Source organism: Pseudorca crassidens, chromosome 12 (genome assembly GCF_039906515.1).
Source record: "Pseudorca crassidens isolate mPseCra1 chromosome 12, mPseCra1.hap1, whole genome shotgun sequence".
NCBI lineage: Eukaryota > Metazoa > Chordata > Mammalia > Artiodactyla > Delphinidae > Pseudorca > Pseudorca crassidens.
This window is the reverse complement of record NC_090307.1, coordinates 76,278,263-76,298,939: the sequence shown is the minus strand read 5'-3', so window position 1 is coordinate 76,298,939 and position 20,677 is coordinate 76,278,263. Positions and strand designations below refer to the sequence as shown.

The 20,677-nt window shown below is 38.6% G+C and overlaps 1 protein-coding gene across 2 annotated transcripts in view; it reads left to right on the top strand.

The window, feature by feature from the left end:
• Positions 1–20,677, top strand: part of NAA25 (N-alpha-acetyltransferase 25, NatB auxiliary subunit) — a 73,760-nt gene that overhangs the window by 2,455 nt on the left and 50,628 nt on the right. For both annotated transcript variants that reach the window (XM_067700613.1, XM_067700612.1), the window contains exons 2-7: positions 8,885–8,970; positions 9,777–9,915; positions 13,086–13,204; positions 17,614–17,688; positions 18,823–18,930; positions 19,291–19,369. In XM_067700613.1, coding sequence (XP_067556714.1) covers positions 8,885–8,970; positions 9,777–9,915; positions 13,086–13,204; positions 17,614–17,688; positions 18,823–18,930; positions 19,291–19,369 — 606 coding nt within the window. The remainder of the gene's footprint in view (positions 1–8,884; positions 8,971–9,776; positions 9,916–13,085; positions 13,205–17,613; positions 17,689–18,822; positions 18,931–19,290; positions 19,370–20,677) is intronic.

Sequence of the window (20,677 nt, the reverse complement as noted above, 5' to 3'; positions counted from 1 at the left end):
TGGAGAGCTCAGCCTTTCACTGAGTTCAGATCCCACAGCATCACGATCTTTATGCAGCATTATTTATATTGCCAAGGTTTAGGATTTTACAGCTGTTAGAAACTTTGCCTATGACCTCAGCTCTTGCTGATACTGTTGAGGATAGAAGTGGACAGGGTCGTTAATTGTGAAATTATGGTGGGTTGAAATTCTATTTTTGGTGTCTAGGTATGAAATAGCTAGTTGATTAGTGAACATCTTCAGAGTGCTTCTCTTTACTCATAAATTGGTAAGTTTGGGTAGTGCATTTTTGGTTTTTGAAAACCACCTTGACCTTCCAGAACACCTACTTTATTATTCTTTCTCCTTTTGCTAAAATTATTCTCTTGTGCTATGTGGTTCTGAACAGATGTATCCTCATGTGACTTGGTGAGCCCTAGTGCTTTCTTCTACCATTACTGTTTTAAAATGTTTTTAGTGGTTAGGGGATGGGTAGAGTTGGAAGATGGTCAGGTATGGCACTTAATAAATTTTATAGGGGACTTCCCTGGTAGCACAGTGGTTAAGAATCCGCCTGCCAATGCAGGGGACACGGGTTCAATCTCTGGTCTGGGAAGATCCCACATGCTGCAGAGCAGCTAAGCCCGTGCGCCACAACTACTGAGCCTGCACTCTAGAGCCTGCGAGCCACAACTACTGAACCTGTGAGCCACAACTACTAAAGCCTGCGCACCTAGAGCCCGTGCTCCGCAGCAAGAGAAGCCACCTCAATGAGAAGCCCGCGCACCGCAACGAAGAGTAGCCTCCACTCACCGCAACTAGAGAAAGCCTGCGCACAGCCCCAGCGCAGCCATAAATAAATAAATAGATAGATAGGTAAATAAGAATTTCTGTATAAAAATATAAAAAATTCATTTATTAAAAATTTTTTTATAGGATGCAAGAATTGCAAAATAAAAATAGAGGTTTCAAAGTTCCATAGTCTTTAGAATACACACACACACACATTTACTTTTATGGCACAAGATCCTTTGTTCTAATATGTGTTACTGACTTGCAGTCTTTTTTTTAATACTTATTTTGTTTTTTAAATTTTATTGGAGCATCGTTGATTTACAACGTTGTGTTAGTTTCAGGTGTACAACAAAGAGATTCAGTTACACATATACATATACTCACTCTTTTTTAGATTCTTTTTTCATATAAATTATCACAGGATATTGAGTAGAGTTCGCTGTGCTTTACAGTAGGTCCTTGATGGTTTCTGACTTGCAGTCTTGCTCTAGCCTGAATCAGGTGTAACATATTTCCCAGCTGTGTTTCCTGAATGATAGTCACTTCCTTGGTGTGTTAGGACATTTCCCTTCCCATGTGTGGCCAGACTCCAGGTAATTATTCTGTTATAGTTTGTTATTAAAACTTCCCAGGTCTTCGGTCAGATGTTGTATGTATTCTGAGCCTTCTGTTGGGCCGTGTTAGCTCAGTGAGTCTTGTCCTTTGCCTGGGCGGGCAGGGCATCTTGGTGAGTGAAGATTATCTTGCCTTTCTGTAGAAAAGTCACTTGGCACAACCTGTTTTCTCCTGTTCTGAAATTATGACTGTTTAAAAAGCTCTTAGACTTTTAAATTCTAAAAACATTTTAAACTTAAAAAGACAGATGTTAATGCACAGAACATTCCTGGAAGAATGCATAGAGTAGAGGGTAGTGTGAGCATAGGGCAAGATTAAGAGACTAATAATTCTTTTCATGTTATACCTGTATGAACTATTGGATTTTTGTTTTCACTATGACATGTATTATTTTTATTATTTAAGACATTAATTTTTTTAAAGATCAGATACTGTATGGTTTCATTCAGATAACGTTCTTTTTTATATAAATTTATTTATTATTTTTTAAAATTATTTATTTATTTTTGGCCGCGTTGGGTCTTCGTTGTTGCACGCGGGCTTTTCTCTAGCTGCTCTGAGCCAGGGGGTGGGGGGGTGGGGAGGGGGGCTACTCTTCGTTGCGGTGCGTGGGCTTCTCGTTGCCTTTCTGGCACCCAAGTCCAGCTCTTACTAAAAATTTGCTCAGATGTAAACCGAGTGTTTGAAACATTTTCCTGAGGGCAGAATATTCTTGTCCATGTTCTTTTCCCCTAATAAACAGTGATGACTGGCGCACAGCCTTCTCAGCAGGGCAGATGGCCAGGGAACACATTTGGTTTGGGATGATTTACCAAGACCAAATGCAGCAGGCTTAGCCTGGTGGTGTTGAGGCAGTCAGTGCTGGAACTACCCCAGTGCACGCCTGATGGTGGGTGTAAATCGGGTTTTAAAGGTGCATACTTCCTTTTCATTCTTTTGTTCATGCTCTTGCTTCTGTCAGAGCATCTGACTAATACTTTAATTAAAAATACTGCACTTAGTATCTTCTTGAGAATTAGGAGAAACCAGTTGGCCATTTGGGGTATGTTTTTTGTGTGTTCACTGAAGTGATTGGATTGTGGCAAGGTAGTAAAGAAAAGAAAAATAAATTTCAAATTTGTTCTTTGTCTCCTTAGGATCAATGAGCTATCTGTACTTATATAGTTTCTTGCTCTAAGAGTTCTGTCTAGAGAAATTGAGGCAATGAAGGGTGCAGACCTTCAGAGCCAGACTGAGCTGGGTTTCACTCTCTGCTATGATTTTGTCAATTAACCTACCTCCCTGAGCCTCTTCTGTAATATGGAGTTGCTAACGGTACCTTGCTGGGTTTTGAGTAGACACCCAATAAATTTGTGTTCCCTCTGTCTTCACTCTTAAATGTCTGGGTTTTTTTTCTTAATTAATTAACTTATTTATTTTTGGCTGTGTTGGGTCTTCGTTGCTGCACGCCGGCTTCCTCTAGTTGTGGCAGGTGGGGGCTACTCTTTGTTGCGGTGCGCGGGCTTCTTATTGCGGTGGCTTCTCTTGTTGTGGAGCACGGGCTCTAGGCATGCGGGCTTCAGTAGTTGCAGCACTCTGGCTCAGTAGTTGTGGCTCGCGGGCTCTAGAGTGCAGGCTCAGTAGTTGTGGCATATGGACTTAGTTGCTCAGCAGCACGTGGGATCTTCCTGGACCAGGTATTGAACCCATGTCCCCTGAATTGGCAGGCGGATTTTCTTAACCACTGCATCACCAGGGGAGTCCCCTAAGAAATTAATTGAAAAGACTAAAAAATCTAACTTAATAGCAGGAAGCCATCACTAATAATTGGTTCTTTGAACATCCTGTTGTGGTCACTTTGTATGTATATATCTCTCACTCCCCTGATAGACTACTCAATTTCTAGAAGATTTTTTTTCCTATACAGTTTGTTCATTTATGTATTCCTTTCTTCATTCAGCTTATTTATTGAGAGCCTAATATGTGCTAGGCACAATGTAGATTCAGGGAATGAGAGAGTACCAGACAGCACAGACATGATTTCTGCTTTCAGGGAGCTTGTAGTCTCAAGAGGTTTTTTAAACAATAGTATACATAATCATTACATTTGTGTTAAGGACTTTGAAGGAAAAGTACCGGTTACCGTGAGAGCACACACTATGGCATCTCGACTGTTGGGAACATTTCAAGAAAAGGTTCTCTGTGGAAGTGACATTTTACTTTGGAAAAGAAAAAAGAGCAAAGGTTAGTCAGGTGATCAGATGGAAAGGAGTGATGGACAGAGTGTGTAAGAAAGGTAGACAGAGAGAGTATGTACTTGATGACCTAAGAAAAGACTTGTGTGGTTGGAATGTAGAGAAGGGTGAGATGGGGCTACAGAGGTAGAGGGACTCAACTTTGTAAGCCATTTTAAGGATTTTGAAGTTTGTTTTAGAGACAGTGGGAGGGATTCCCTGGCTGTCCAATGGTTAGGACTCTCGCTTCCATTGCAGGGGGCATGGGTTCAGTCCGTGGTCAGGGAACTAAGATTCCACATTCTGCGTGGCCAAAAATAAATAAATTTTTAAAATTAAAAATAGAAATAATATGTATCATTACCATCAGTGGAATACCTGTCACTTGCCCTGAGAAAACAAAACCATAAAATTAAGTACACACAGTGAAAACAAAACAATGTTATTAAGGTCTTAACTAGTTTCTGATAGTTGAGAAACTCTAAATCTGAGACCTGTTCCTTTTCCATTAAAAAAAAAAGGCATCAGCAAGTGTTAAAGAAATGACAGGCTGATACCAAACTGAGACTATCTCCTTAATATAAGGGAAATATTACAAAAGGTCAGTTTTCTCACTCTCCGTGTTATCTAGTGCTGCCTGCAAGGACCACTTAAAACCATTTTAGTTGGAGTGATAACCATGCTTTGAAAAACACTGCTTTAACTGATACATCATCATCTTATTATTTCCTATGCCTGATTTGTGGACGGCTGACTTGGCTTACTCCTCATATTAAGGGAACAATACCAGTCCTCATGGTCAAGCCACAGTTACCCTTGAGTAAGTTTTAAAAAGGCTAAAAAACAGACTTAGGGTATCATTTTTATGGGCCTGTTTTCTCCAAGGGCTACATAATTTATTTTATTTATTTTTAAAATAAATTTACTTATTCATTTATTTAATTTTTTGGCTGCATTGGGTCTTTTGCGGCACTCGGGTTTTCTCCAGTTGCTGAGAGTGGGGGCTACTCTTCGTTGTGGTGTGTGGGCTTCTCATTGCGGTGGCTTCTCTTGTTGCGGAGCACGGGCTCTAGGTGTGCGGACTTCAAAAGTTGTGGCTTGTGGGCTCTAGAGCGCAGTCTCAGTAGTTGTGGTGCACGGGCTTAGTTGCTCCACGGCATGTGGGATCTTCCCGGACCGGGCTCGAACCCGTGTCCCCTGCATGGGCAGGCAGATTCTTAACCACTGCGCCATCAGGGAAGCCCTGGCTACATAATTTATATTACAAAGTCAGCAATGTAAAATGGAAGTAAACTTTCCCAAAAGCCTCAGCAACCAATTAATCAGCAATCACCTAGGTGTCCAGGAAGGGGGACCTTGACAGCAGTCTAAATGTGGTGGGGTGTCTTAGTTAAAATTAAAACTCTTCTGGGTGCAAGGAACAGAAACCCTTTGACACAAGCTCAAGTAGAGGGAGGTTGTTTATAAACCCTTGTGGGAGCTTAGGGCAGGAATGCAGTGTTCTAGAGCCTGATGGAAACTGGAAAGCTGTCAGGATCTGAAGCTTCTTTCTCAGATGCTCATCTCTGCTCTTATCTGTTTGTGGCTCTTCTTTTCTCTGCTAGGTTCTTCAAACTGGTTTTTTCTGCTTACTCATCAGTTTACCTGGGGCCCAACATGTTGACTTTGTGGCCACACCAAGCTGAGAATAGAGTAAGGAGAGGTCATTAGCCTCCCCCTACAAGCTTAATCAGCACTGCCCCTCCCCCAATTTTTTGATAAAGATAATTGACGTTCTTTATTCTTTTATAAATGTTACATGAATGAAGAGTCAAGAGATAACTCCTTTTTTTCACTCCCCATTAACTAACTTGCATCTCCCAAGGCTCCTTCCAAATGGAGATTCTGGAGCTGCCACTAGTAATCTCAAACTGGAAATATTTATTGCCTTCCAAATGGGGTTCTCCATAGCTTTCTTTTCTTTTCTTTTTTTAATATTCATTTATTTATTGGGTTGCATTGGGTCTTAGTTGTGGCAGGTGGGCTCCTTAGTTGTAGCACGTGGGCTCCTTAATTGCGGCTTGCCAGCTCCTTAGTTGTGGCATGTGGGCTTCTTAGTTGTGGCATGTGAACTCTTAGTTGCAGCATGCATGTGGGATCTAGTTCCCTGACCAGGAATCGAACCCGGGCCCCCAGCATTGGGAGCGTGGAGCCTTATCCACTGTGCCACCAGGGAAGTCTGTCCATAGCTTTCTGATTCCAGATTTCAGTGTTGTAATTACAAATTACCAGGAAGAAACTTGATTTACCCAGTTTGGGTCAAATGTCCACTCCATTAGACTTCAGTTGCATGATCTAGACATGCTCATCCAATTCTACCCCTTCAGCAGTCTGTGGAAACCATGCCCACAGAAGAGGGCATGGGTGCAGTGTATTTATATATCAGGGCCTTGTCAACAACAGAGGGAAAAGTTCAATATCCTTGTAGTCCTAACCTCTGGTCTGATCCATCTATGGGCAGACCCTCAGAGCTGGGGTTTCATCAAAGATACCTGCTCTTTGAGAAGACTTCAAGATATGTTTTGGGAACCTGGAGTCTTGCAAGAAGACTGAGTCAGACGTAACTTAGAACTCACTCAGCATGAGATCAGCACCAAGTTATTAGGAAGAGAAGATATCATTTATTGAGCTGAAATGTCTCTGTCAGATATTCTGTAAGGACAAATGGTGGCCTATCGGCTGAGATGAGGACTTAAGAAAACTGGTATTAGATATTTGGGTATTCAGGCCAAGATTGTGATTTCTGTGATTCTCTAATCTCTCTACCTGAGTGTTAAGTCTTTGATCTTTTCTAGATTGTGATTCCCTCCAGAGTAAGGCTTCTTAATCTTTTTACCTAGCGTTATTGGTGCTCATCAACATTAGGTGCATTGAAGAAAAACTAAAGAGATGAAACTCATGTGTTCATGTAGCTGTCTGTTGAAGGTTGTGGTAAAGTATTCATAGGAGAAAAATTGAAACCGTTAGGTAAAATGATAGTGTATTTCTGTTATTTGGCCCTGGGCCACCAGGGCCATAGATGATCTTGAGTTGTCTGTGCCTCCTCTGTCCCTGTTGCTGACTTGGGACCTTGATGAGCAAAGAGGGACCAATAGTAGTAGTAGATTGTGAACTAGCCTGAGTTCTGTCATCTTTCTGTATTTCAAATCTACATCTACCACCCTATTTCCCATTTATAACACTCTCACGTTCCTTTTCTAGAAATGAATCTTTGCTTTTATTAGATATATATTTTTAATTAATTGACTTTATTTTTTAGAGCAGTTTTAGGTTAAGTTTACAGGAAAGGAGTGGAGAGTACAGAGTTCCTTCCTATTCACCCTGACACACCTCTCTTCTCCCCCAGTTTCCCATGTTATTAACACTTGCATTAGTGTGGTGCATTTGCTACAGTTGCTGAGCCAATACGATATGTTATTGCTAACTAAAGTCCATAGTTTACTAGTTTACATTAGGGCTCATTCTGTGTGTTGCACATTCTATGCATTTTGCAAAGGTATGATGACATGTATCCTTCGTTACAGTATCATACAGAATAGTTTCACTGCCCTGAAAAATCCCGTTCTCCACCTATTCATTCCTCCCCCAGCTCCTGGCAACCACTGATTGTTCTACTCTGCCTATAATTTTGCTTCTTCCAGAATGTCATACACTTGGAATCGTATAGTATGTAGCTTTGTCATGTTGGCTTCTTTCACTTAGCAATATGTATTTAAGAGTCCCCCATATTTTTTTGTGGCTTGCTAGCTCATTTCTTTTCTTTTCTTTTTTTTTAAAATAAATTTATTTATTTATTTTTGGCTGTGTTGGGTCTTTGTTGCTGCATGCAGGCTTTCTCTAGTTGTGGTGAGTGGGGGCTACTCTTTGTTGTGGTGTGCAGGCTTCTCATTGTGGCGGCTTCTCTTGTTGCGGAGCACAGGCTCTAGGCCCGTGGGATTCAGTAGTTGTGGCACGTGGGCTCAGTAGTTGTGGCTCACAGGCTCTAGAGCACAGGCTCAGTAGTTGTGGCGCATGGGCTCATTTCTTTTTATCACTGAATAATATATCATTGTATGGATGGCTGTACCACGGTTTGTTTATCCATTTGCCTGTTGAAGAACATCTTGGTTCCTTCCAGGTTTTGGCAATTTTGTATAAAGCTGCTATAAACATTTGCGTGCAGATTTTTGTGTGAAAGTAAGTTTTCAGCTCATTTGGGTAGATAACAAGGAGCTGGATTATATGGTTAGAGTATGTTTAATTTTTTAAGAAACTGCCAAACAGTCTTCCAAGGTGGCTGTGCCATTTTGCATTCCCACTAACAGTGAATGAGAGCTGCTTTTGCTCCATGTCCTCACCAGCATTTGGTCCACAGATTAATTTGAGTTGTTTATGTTTTGTCTGTCCCTATGCTGATTTGGGACCTTGATGAGCAAAGAGGGACTTGGTAGTAGTAGTAGGTTGTGGACTGGCCTGTGTTTAGTCATCTTTCTATATATAGAATTGACAGCTACCACTGTTTCCCATCTAAAACACTAATCATTTTCTTTCAGATCCTCTCATCTGAAAATTAATCTTTGCTTTTGTTAGACTTTTGAATAATAATTGATTGCTTTTCTTCCTTAACACAATTTTATAGCAGGTCTCCATATGCCTTGAATTTTGGAATGGACGCATAGCTTAGGGAACCTAGAAGTCAATGTTTCTTCAAAGTCAGCGCTAGTTTCTATTTCAACCAGAGTGTATGAAAGTGCTGCTTTCCCTACATCCTTGTCTACTCCTGATACTGCTGGATTTACTCCCCCACTCACGGTTCTTATTTTTTTCTTCGAAGAATTATTCTTAACTCTGTGGCATAGTAAGATTCACTGAACATTTTATTGAGGGAACGTGGTCCATTTGGTAGATTTGAAGCTTGAATGTAATAAAGGTTGTTTTTTTTTTAGATATTTTAATTTTTGTGCTAGTAAACCCATTTGTTTCCCATAGGTAAAAATATTAGTGTCATCTGTCATCTAAATATATTTGGTCTTGAATCTTCATTAAGGATTAGTATAACTGGATTATATTGCTCTTGGATGAGAGATGACTATAGAAATTTAAGATTGTGTTCTGGACCATCCTAGCCATTTAGAGTTAAAATCAGCTCCAAGATGTTTTTAATACCGAATTAGGATACTTTCTGAAACAGCTGATACTAGCCTATGCATATTTCATATTTGTTTTTGAAGGAATATAATAACTCGTAATTTCTGTTTTCATAGATTATCTTGATAATGGTAATAATAAAATGGCAATTCAGCAAGCAGATAAATTGTTGAAAAAGCATAAGGATCTTCATTGTGCTAAGGTAAGTTCATTTGCCCTTGAGTTACTTACATTTGGTGGGTTATGTACTGTAATCTTTAAAGGGAAGAGGTGTTTAATCTCTTTAGTGACTGTGTTTTTCAGAGTATTTTTTAGCCCATTTATTTGCCTGATCACTTAAATGAAATGCCATAAAGAGTATTTAATTAAAAGCTAGCTGCTTGTTTTTTTGGACATGACTTATCTAATTTAATTATTTTATTTTCACAAAGTCCTTCCCCCCCCACCCCACAAAGTCCTTTTAAGCAATGTTGTGCATTCTTCTTGTTTTGTGCATTCTTAATATGACTGAAATAGGAAATAATCTTTTTTTTTTTAAGGGAACTTTATTTTTTTTTATTTATTTATTTTTGGTTGTGTTGGGTCCTCGTTGCTGCATGGGCTTTCTTCAGTTGCGGCGAGTGGGGGCCACTCTTTGTTGTGGTGCTCAGGTTTCTCATTGTGGTGGTGTCTCTTGTTGCAGAGCATGGGCTCTAGGCGCTGGCTTCAGTAGTTAGGCTCGCGGGCTCTAGAGCGCAGGCTTAGTAGTTGTGGTGCATGAGCTTAGTTGTTCCGTGGCATGTGGCATCCGCCCGGACCAGCGCTCAAACCTGTGTCCCCTGCATTGGCAGGCGGACTCTTAACCACTGAGCCACCAGGGAAGCCCTGGCAATAATCTTTATTTGCTGATATTTTTAGTAAAATAGTTGGCATACCTTATAACTTATTTTGTGATTTCAAATTGTCTTTCTTTGGTTCATATTTCCTTTTCTGTCCTTTTAAAACTGATTTGTCTTTTCTTTCTATCAGGTTTTAAAAGCAATTGGTTTACAGAGGACTGGAAAGCAAGAGGAAGCCTTCACCTTGGCGCAGGAGGTGGCAGCCCTTGAACCCACAGACGACAACTCGCTGCAGGCACTGACCATTCTTTACCGGGAGATGCATCGACGTATGTTTCTTTCTTTTCATTGTCTTTAAAACTGCTTAATTTTTTGGGTATTTCTGAGTTCTCTGTTTGTCCGATTTACTTATCACTCATGATTTGATGGATAGCAACAGGTAAAAAATGCATTAACCATGGCTTGCAAAGGCTGTACGCAGAGTGGATATTTTACGCGTATTAGGATCCTTGGATTGGAATGAGGACTTGAATTTCATTTATGACATTTTGATTTGCTAAATGAAAGAGTTGCTTTTTTTTCCACTTTTTAATATGGAAAACTTCAAACATAGAAACAGAGAATAGCATAATAAATCCCTTTGTGTCCATTTCTCACCTTCAGCAGTTATTGAGACATGATCAATTTTATGTATACCCCTCTGCCTGCCAGATTATTTCTAAGCATATCCTAGGTAGTCTGCCTAGTTTCATCTATAAATAAAGTTTTTCATTGTTGATTTCTTAAATATTTTATTATGAAATACATATCTTTAGTAATACATATTATAGAAGAATATGTTTTATGTAGCACTAGAACATTTGATGTGGAATAAATGAACATTCATAAACCTACCACCCAATTTAAGAAATACAGCATTATCAGTACAGGCATACCTTGGAGGTATCGTGGGTTTGGTTTCACATTAAAGCAAATATTGCAGTAAAGTGAGTCATATGAATTCTTTGGTTTCCCGGTTCTCTCAGCCTTCATAGAATTAAAGAGAGTCAGGGTCTTGCTCTGGGTCAGGCTTTGGCTTAAGGGAATATTGTGGCTAGTTTGATCTTCTATCCAGACCACTAAAACTTTCTGCGTTTCACTTTTTTATCATTTATGTGTTCACTGGAGTAGTACTTTTTTTTTTTGGCCGTGCCTCACGGCTTGTGAGATCTAGTTCCCTGAACAGATGTTGAACCTGTGTTCCCTGCAGTGGAAGGTCGGAGTCCTAACCACTGGACCTCTAGGGAATTCCCTGGAGTAGTACTTTTAATTTCCTTCAAGAACTTTTCCTTTGAATTTACAACTTGGATAATTGGCACAAGAGGCCTAGCTTTCAACCTGTCTTGGCTTTCGACATGCCTTCCTCACTACACTTAATCATTTCTAGCTTTTGATTTAAAGTGCCAGACATGTGGCACTCTTCCTTTCACTTGAGGCCATTGTAGGGTTATTAATTGGCCTAATTTCAGTGTTGTGTCTCAAAAAATAGGGAGGCCTGAGGAGAGGGAGATAGATGGGAACGGCCAGATAGTGGAGCACAGAACACACACATATTTGTTGATTAAGTTCAGGGTCTTATATGGTTGTGATTTGTGGTGCCCCCAAACAATTACAGTAGTAACTTCAAAGATCACTGGTCATAGATCACCATAACAAATACGATAATAACGAAAAAGTTTGAAATATCGTGAGAATTACCAAAATGTAACACAGAGACACAAAGTGAGCAAATGCTGTTGGAAAAATGGTGCTAATGACTTGCTTAGTTGCTAGGTAGCCACAAACCTTCAATCTGTAAAACACAATATCTGCAAAGCACAGTAAAGGGAAGTACAATAAAATGAGGTATGTCTGTACTAAGAAGACTTCCTGTGTGTCCTTCATCAATCTCATTTCCCCTTTAACTTCCTAAGAGGGATTTGCTATCTTGAATATTTTTATTCTCTTGCTTGTCTTTAAATCTTTATCACATTTGTTTTTCTAAGTAATACATTATTAGTTTCACTTATTTTGGACTTAACATAAATAGATTCATGCTGTACGTTTTCTGTGACTTGCACTTTTCATCTAATATCCAAGTGGTTGTAGTTAATTCATGTTTACTGCCACAGAATACTTCACTGGTTGACTACACTAGAATCTAGAGTGGAGGTGCTAGGTCATAGGGTAGGTTCAGCTTAAAGATAAACATGGTGTCAACTTATCTTCAAAATTTACCTTCCCACTAGCAGTGTATCAGAGTTCCACATGCTTGTCATTGGTATTCTTTTTTTTTTTAATTAATGTGATATTTATTTATTTGCTCTGGGTCTTAGTTGCAGCAGGCGGGCTCCATAGTTGCAGCTCACTGGCTCCTTAGTTGCGGCACGTGGGATCCTTAGTTGTGGTATGTGAGCTCTTAGTTGCAGCATGCCTGTGCGATCTAGTTCCCTGACTGGGGATTGAACCCGGGCCCCCTGCATTGGGAGCTTGGAGTCTTAACAACTGCGCCGCCAGGGAAGTCCCGTCATTGGTATTCTTAGACTTAAAAAATTTTGCCATCAAGCCATCATGTTGTACTCCTAAAAATATACAGCTTTTGTCAATTGTTTCTCAGTAAAACTGAAAAAAATAAAATAAATTTTTTGCCAACCTAGCAGGCAGAAAATGTTATTTTATAGTTCAATTTTGTGTTTCATTCTTATGAAAGATAAAACTTAAGAGTTGAGGTATTATATCTGATTATTTAGGGATTATGTTGATTTAGGGTTATGAATTCTCTCCCAGCATTTCAAAAAAAAAATTATCTGTCCTACAAGTATTGGTTGAATGTTTTTCTATGACAAATATTGTATCAGAGTCAAAGATGAAAGGTATTCTTTGCTTTCATGTTACTCATAGTCTATGAGGAAACATAGATCAATAGATAGTATGTTGCATTATATATTAATAAATTGTATAAGAGTGTTATTTAAAAGATTTAAAGATGGCAGAAGGAAGCAGTGTACAAACTGGGATGGAGGAGCAGAGATCGTGTTCAGGGAAGGATTACATTTGAACTGGGTCTTGGATGATGTTCACTCAGTAGAAAAGAGAGGAAAAGGGAATCCAAGCAGAGGGAACAGTGTTAAAGTCATGCAGGTCTGATACAGTACAGGGAATCTAGTGGAACTACAAGTAGTTTGATGTAGCTAGAGCATAAAGTGCAGGAGGGAAGAGTTTGGAAGAAGACAGAAAGGCTAGATAGATCCTGGAGGGTCTTGTACATTGTAAACGTCATGGGGAGGCCTGACCTATTCCATGCTTCATCGGAAAACACCTAAGCAAGGTAAGAGTAATGAGCAGATGAGGCAAAGCAAATACTTTCTTCTTCCTTAATGATAGGAGACATCTATTTCCTCCAAATAGGAAAAAAATTAAATGCTGTTAAGATTTGTTATACTTCAGTAATTAAAGAAAATTCTCTTTCTCTTTGTTTTAGCGGAGTTAGTCACAAAACTTTATGAGGCAGCTGTGAAGAAAGTTCCCAATAGTGAGGAATATCACTCTCACCTCTTCATGGCCTATGCCAGAGTGGGCGAATACAAGAAAATGCAACAGGTAACTTGATGCCCAAACCTCCTGGGCTGCAGGATTTTCTATTAATGTGGTTTAACTGCAGTGGTATGTGTGTCTGCATGTGTGTGTTTGCATATATGTGTAGAAGTGAATCTATGTATTTGCGTGTGGAGATCAGCCAGTTATTTTTTGTGTGTGTTTTAAAGATGAACAATTATTCAAGTTCTTTAAATGTTTTCTTTGGGAAATGTGATTGTTCCTTTGTGGCCTGATGGTATGTTTTGTTTGGTTCTGGTAAGTTGGCTTCAGATTGTCTCACTGCATCAGATTGCTGTTATATTTTCAGAAAATGGGCAGAAATCCTAGAGCAGAAAATGAACAGACTATAGAAAGATTAACTGTAAAAGTTTATATCTATTTTTTAAATTTAACTGTTTATATAGCCTGCTAAGATTTTTAAATCCATGGCGGAAAATCCCTATTGCTTGGGATGCTTGTTTTTTTTTTTTTTCCTGGATGCAGCTTATCTGCCAGTTAGCACGTTTTAGGTGTTCCTTGTACACATGTGAAGGAGCCTTATTTGGATACATTTGGACTAATAGGTGCATAAAGCTGGCATCCCAGAGAAATGAAATTTGCACTCTTAAGCTCATAAAGGGTTATGAAGTCAAGCTAGAATTTTTAAAGAAATGCTTTGTTTGTGGGTATAATGTGTTTGGAAGGCAGCTTTCCTACTTGGATTTTTATTTTGTCTTGTTTACTTGAAATATCAAACTATAACAATAGATAGGTAGACCAGGGAGGGTGGAAGATACTATATTAAGATAAACTCTTTCTCTTTCAAATCAGTTTTTGTATTTGCTTATGTAAGTTTTTAAATTGGAAGAGATTTTTTGGCCCAAATATAATTCTTTGAAGAAATTTTATCATTATTTTATTTATCATTGGAGTATTGATATGTTCTCAGGAAAAATATTCACAGATTATAATTTTTCTTTTATTGTAAAATGGGTATATATTTTTTAAATTGGCAGCACTAACCATATATACATATAAATCCTTAGTATCATTTTTACTTCTAGGAATATATTTTTTTGTTTTTCTTAAAAAATTTATTTTATTTATTTTTAGCTGCGTTGGGTCTCCGTTGCGGTGCACGGGCTTCTCACTGAGGTGCCTTCTCTTGTTGTGGAGCATGGGCTCTAGGCACGCAGGCTTCAGTAGTTGTGGCGCACAGGCTTAGTTTCTCCGTGGCATGTGGGATCTTCCTGGACCAGGGCTCGAACCCATGTCCCCTGCATTGGCAGGCGGATTCTTAACCACTGAGCCACCAGGGAAGCCCCTAGGAATATGTTTTAAGTAAAGTATATTAAATGTACATTAATACAGACATAGTGAAAGAAATTATAGTTCACCTATGTGGTAGAAAATAATGCAACACCCCGCCCCCCCCCCCCCAAATGGTACTGTGTGTCTTTATTTGTTGACGTAGAAAGATATTCCCAATATATGTTAAGTGAGAAGAGCAGGTTGTAAAATGGCCTTCTCTCACTCCCTTCCCCTCCACCCTTCCTTATTAAGTATATGTACTGAAATGTTGCCAGGATATAGGGCTGTGGATACTTTCCATCTTAATTTCTGTTCTTTCTTTTTTTTTTTTTAAGCATGTGTTAATTTTATGATCCCACGAAATACATTTTTGAAATATATATTATACACACACTTATAAAATAACAAAAAGTACAAGTTCATGCAATAGCAATATTAAGGTAAATTTTGAAAAAGGGAAAAAAATAATCTACCACTTGAACAGATTATATTTTTGTATGGTTTAACTTTACATGTTGCCAGAGATATATACAATTTTGCATCTTGCTTTTTGGAGACATAGCTTTGATGTGGCTTAGTAGTTATGGTTTCTTAATATGTTTTAACCATAGCCTGCTTTTGCATTATTTTAGTCTAATATGTTGGAAGAATGGAGTCCTCTAGTGTTAAATGTCTTAGAATGGAACGTCTGATTTTTATTCTGCCTTTGTTGCTGCTTAAGGTAGTTACAGTTCTTAGCTTATATGTATGCTTATTTTGAAAGGGGAATGTCAGTCTGGGGTAATAGGTATTTTATAAATTACATGTTATGTTTCATAAGGGCTTTTGTTTTGTTCACTGCTGAATCCTCACTTCATGATAAACGTTTGTTAAATAAATGAGTGATTTGCATAAACTGGTGGAGGTAAGAGGGAGGGAAGCCAGGGAATCAGAAGATTTAAGGACTTCTGCCCCACAGATCATCTCTGGCAGGTAAATTTAAAACCACCTTGAATAAAGAGTTGCTAGTCATTCATATGGTGACTAGACTTTCCTTTTTCTGTAAGTGACATTCCTATTCTCTGAGTCACCAGTTTGCAGCCATGTTTTTCAAATTTCTCTCTGGTCAAAAGTTTTCTGTAGCAGCAGAATGCTATCACCTATAAGATAGTAGGGTGTGGGCATGAAATTTCTCTTTTATGTTAAAAGTTCATGTTAATTTAACATTCTATTCCTTTTTATTTCTGTGTGTCATTATAAAAATGTTTTCTTTCCCCAAGTTATCAAATAAAATTGGTTTTCTAACACTTTCCATTTCATTTCTCCAGTTTGGTGTTAAGAGCAGGGACCTCAAGCCATTCTAGACTCTCCTTCTCATCTTCTATGTCCATTTTGTCTCCAGATCATCTTGATTCTACCTCCACAGTGTCTTTGAGGTCTCTCTCTCTCTTTCTCTCTCTTTTTTTTTTGGCCACGGGGCTTTCTGGATCTTAGTTCCTGGATCAGGGATCAAACCGATGCCCTCATCAGTGGGAGCTCGGAGTCCTAATCACTGGACTGCCAGGGAATTCCCTGAGGTCTCTTTTTCTATTTGATCTACCTCATCCTGGTTTAGTTCTTCATTGCCTCACCTCTTATTTTTCCCTTTTTTCTTTCTTCACAGTACTGCTAAAATACTCTTCCTAGAAGAGTATAGATTTATACATATCACTCGCTTACTCTGTATAGACTCCTTTTGGAATGCCTTATAACAAAGGTACCTCTGTCTACCTTTTAGCCCTTTTCCCTTCTCCTGCTCTTAATTTTTTGTTTCAGCTAGATGTCCTACTTGTTCTTGTCAACATATATCTTTTCTTTCTTTAATGTTTTTGTTTAATTACTCATTTTGCTCCTACTTCGAATTGATTCATTCACTTATCCATTCACCCTAAATAATTGTATTATTTGTATATGTATTCTTACCCCCCCATCTTTGCCTATAGACATTCTGTTTCACCTTCAAGGTCCATCTGAAAGACTGCTACTTTGGAGAATGCTCTTCCCTACTTTTCCTTAAAAAAAGAAAAAGAAAGGAATAAACAAACATACTAACCTTGCCTTCCTTGGAAACACCCTAGTGTGGTGTTTTTGTATAGGGTGTTTTTGTTTTCTTTTTTTTTTTTTGGCCGTGCCGCTTTGCTTGTGAGATATTATTAGTTCCCTGACCAGGGATCGAATCTGGCCCTGGCGGTGGAAGTGCCGAGTCCTAACCACTGGACCGCCAGGGAATTCCCTGTATAGGATGTTTATTTTTATTGCCAAGAATATTTTAGTCGTTTGAATATTTGTCTTATCTCTTTCCCTTGCTTTTAAGTGCCTTGGGGATCGGGACTCAATCTTTGTATCCTTGGCAGGAATAGACATTTCCTTCCACTTAATAGGGGCTCCATGCATTTTTTTCAAGTGGATTGAAGATAGGCAAAAGATTAAAAAATAAAATAGTAACTGTGATAATTAGCTGACAGAGTTCTTAGCATTGATTACTAGTTGGCAATTATGGACAGATTCTCAGTTTTACGTGAATAGGTCTACTTTGCTCCTTTGTGCCATGTTCCTACTTCTAAGTATTTGCATATTATACATTTCACAATGAGAGGGTTCAGTTCTAATTAATGGTATATTGAAAGAACCTGAATATTTTCCTAACCTAAGAATTATTTTTTGAATTATGTCAGAGTAATTTTGTCTGATTTTGAAGTTTAAATATACTGTCTGGATTTCTTTGTTTTACTATAATTGATTAGTGCAATGGCTTCAGTAAAGTTTATTGATATACATTCATAACCCAACTTTTGTTTTTGCTTGGTAGTCTACCAGAACTATATTGGATTGCAGTATTCTCTAGGAACACTGGGTCTTCAGTTTAAGAAAATCTGATTCAAAAGATGAAATATCATTCTTGATATTGTAAAAATTCACCTTTGGGATTACCTCTGTTGTTATGCTGTAGACAACATCCATCAAGTTACTAGGCACTTACAGTAACCAGCATATGTAAACATGTTGCTATTTTCCTAGGAAACGTCTTGCCACATGTCTAGGTCATTAATTACCCTCTGTATGATGTTTTCTAAGTTAAGTATTTATGGCTCTCTGTCTTTCAGGCTGGCATGGCTCTATATAAGATTGTCCCCAAAAACCCTTACTACTTTTGGTCTGTGATGAGCTTAATAATGCAAGTGAGTATGGCATTCAGAATGGGATTGAGATTTGTTTTTATTTTTGTATATAGTAATTGTCCTTAATGTGTCCTCTGAACATCTTGGGTAATGTGTTGCAGCATGTGTCAAATAGGGATGTGACATATTGTCAGTTGATTTTTTTGAGTTGAGGAGTTTTAGTATTCTTTTTGAGTTGATGTATTGGTTTATTTGTGTGTAGCACAGAGTGTATTTCCTCTGAATCTTAGATCCATTACTGGGTTACTTGATCAAGTATGAGCCTCGAAATGTTTGATATTTTAACTTGAGGTTTGTCTTTAAGGCACTATTGTTGGTTGTTGAACGGATCATTGAACTGGGTGACCTTGTTTCATCACTTCTGCTTTCTGAGCCTCAGTCTGCTCTTTTGCAGAATGGAGATGCTCATCTCCCAGAGCAGCTATAAGTACCAAGATAAGACACTGTGTATGAGAGGATGGGGAGAAAGGAGTTAAAATGTAGCAGTTAAGAACAGAGAGGCTCTGGAGTTAAAATGTAGGTTAAGAACAGAGAGGCTCTGGGTTCAGACAGGTCTGCTTTCAAACATTGGCTTCACCATGTCTCTTGAGCTGTTGGAGAATCTTTTAACCTTAGTTTAACTATAAAATAAGCATAATAGCTACCCTGAAAGGTTGTTTTCAGGGGGTAAATGAGCTCTGAGCAGAATCTTTGGCAATGTTAAAATGATTAATATCATGCTAAGGTAACTGTAGCTAATAGTAAGCCATACTATAAATAGAAGGAATTGGCATTTTCCTTCTAATATGTGAAGGTCTCAAGAAGACATCTCAAAGGTTTTTGACTCTTCAAATACCTGGTACCCTTTATATATACTAAATAGTATAAACGTATCCCCTCTTAACATATTTCTAGAAAAAAATGTATGAATGGTCTAATATTTAAAAGTTAGGTCATATTGTGGAAACTATGTATTTCAAGAATGCATACGATAAGAATCTTTAGTAAAGAAATCTCCTATAAAGCAAACCACTCTCAAGTTCAAATTAGGTCTGATATTTGACATAGTGGGTTGATAATTATGTGCCAGAGTCACAATAATGGTCTGCATGGTAATAATATAAATAGTGCAAACATTTTTCTTTTCTCCTTTAGTCTATATCAGCGCAGGATGAAAACCTCTCAAAAACGATGTTTCTGCCCCTTGCTGAGAGAATGGTAGAAAAAATGGTAAAAGAGGACAAGATAGAAGCAGAGGCTGAAGTGAGTAATTTAAGCCCCACTTTGTATTTGCATGTTTTTGATGTTGTTACAATATTATGAACTGTTGCTTTATTCCATTTAGAGGACTGGGTCCTCACTCTTGCCTTTTGTGTAAATGTGAAGCTTTGGAACTCCCCAGCCTAGGTATAATGAGTGAGGTTCTAGCATGTTTCCAGAAAGTACTCTGCCGAGATATAGATAGGAGAGATACTATGGTCTGATTGTCACTGTTAATTTCATCTTATTTGAAGATATAGTGTTCTTTTCTGTTAGATAGCTTTTTAAAAACATACAAATGACTTATCTTTTTATTATTGAAAAGTTTCAATGGTTGCACTTCTTGTTTGTTTTTTTTGTAAGGTTGAACTTTATTATATGATCCTAGAACGTTTGGGAAAGTACCAGGAAGCCTTGGATGTCATCAGAGGAAAATTAGGAGGTAATTTTTAGAGTTTTCTTAAAGTTTTTTTTGTTTTGTTTTCCTATTTAAACATGACATTTTATTGTGGAAAATTTCTTCCACATACAGAAACAAAGATATAAAGACTTTAAAAAATCACTTGCGATCATTTTAGATTCTTTCAGGTTTTTCTCTATTTATTTTTTAAAAATAATTTTTAGTTGAAAATAATTCATGGGGACTTCCCTGGTGGTCCAGTGGTTAAGACTTCGCGTTTACGATGCAGGGGGCCTGGGTTCGATCCCTGGTCAGAGAATTAGATCCTGCATGCCACAATTAAGATCCCGCATGCCGCAGCTAAAGATTCCGCATGCTACAAGGAAGATCCCACACGTGGCAACGAAGATCCCATGTGCCGCATCTAAGACCTGGCATAGCTGAATGAGTGAATGAATGAATGAATGAAAATAATTCATGGATTCAGAAAATTCAGGGAGTATGATTTTACCCCAGATCTCCAACCCTCTGCCCTCTACATCCTTCTCCAGTTACCTGTTCTGTATATCCTTCTAAAGTAGTATCTTTCCCCTCCCCCTTCCCTTTTTTTTGTTTTTGGGGTCCTAAGTTTTATTTAAGAACTCATACAAAATATTCCAGATAATTGAGTTTCTTTTTTGTTTTTTTTTGATGTGGACCATTTTTTTTTAAAATCTTTATTGAATTTGTTACAACATTGCTTCTGCTTTATGTTTTGGTTTTTTGGCCATGATGCATGTGGGATCTTAGTTCCCTGACCTGGGATCAAACCTGCACCCCCTGCATTGGAAGGTGAAGTCTTAACTACTGGACCGCCAGGGAGGTCCCCAGATAATTGAGTTTTAATCCTCATCTTCCTCCTCTTCTTCATCTTTTTTTTTTTTTTAAAGAAATTTATTTATTTATTTATTTTTGGCTGCTTTGGGTTCTCATTGCTGCATGTGGGCTTTCTCTAGTTGCAGCGAGTGGGGGCTCCTCTTCGTTGCAGTGTGCGGGCTTCTCATTGCAGTGGCTTCTCTTGTTGTGGAGCATGGGCTCTAGGCGTGCAGGCTTCAGTTGTTGGTGGCACGTGGGCTTCAGTAGTTGTTGCTCGCGGGCTCTAGAGTGCAGGCTCAGTAGTTGTGGTGCACGGCTTAGTTGCTCCGTGGTATGTGGAATCTTCCCGGACCAGGGCTCAAACCCGTGTCCTCTGCATTGGCAGGCGGATTCTTAACCACTGCGCCACCAGGGAAGCCCCTCTTCTGCACCTTGAGTAGTCTGAAAGTAATGCAGTTCGTAACTTTCTTTGCTGTTAGCAACTACGTGTAACCA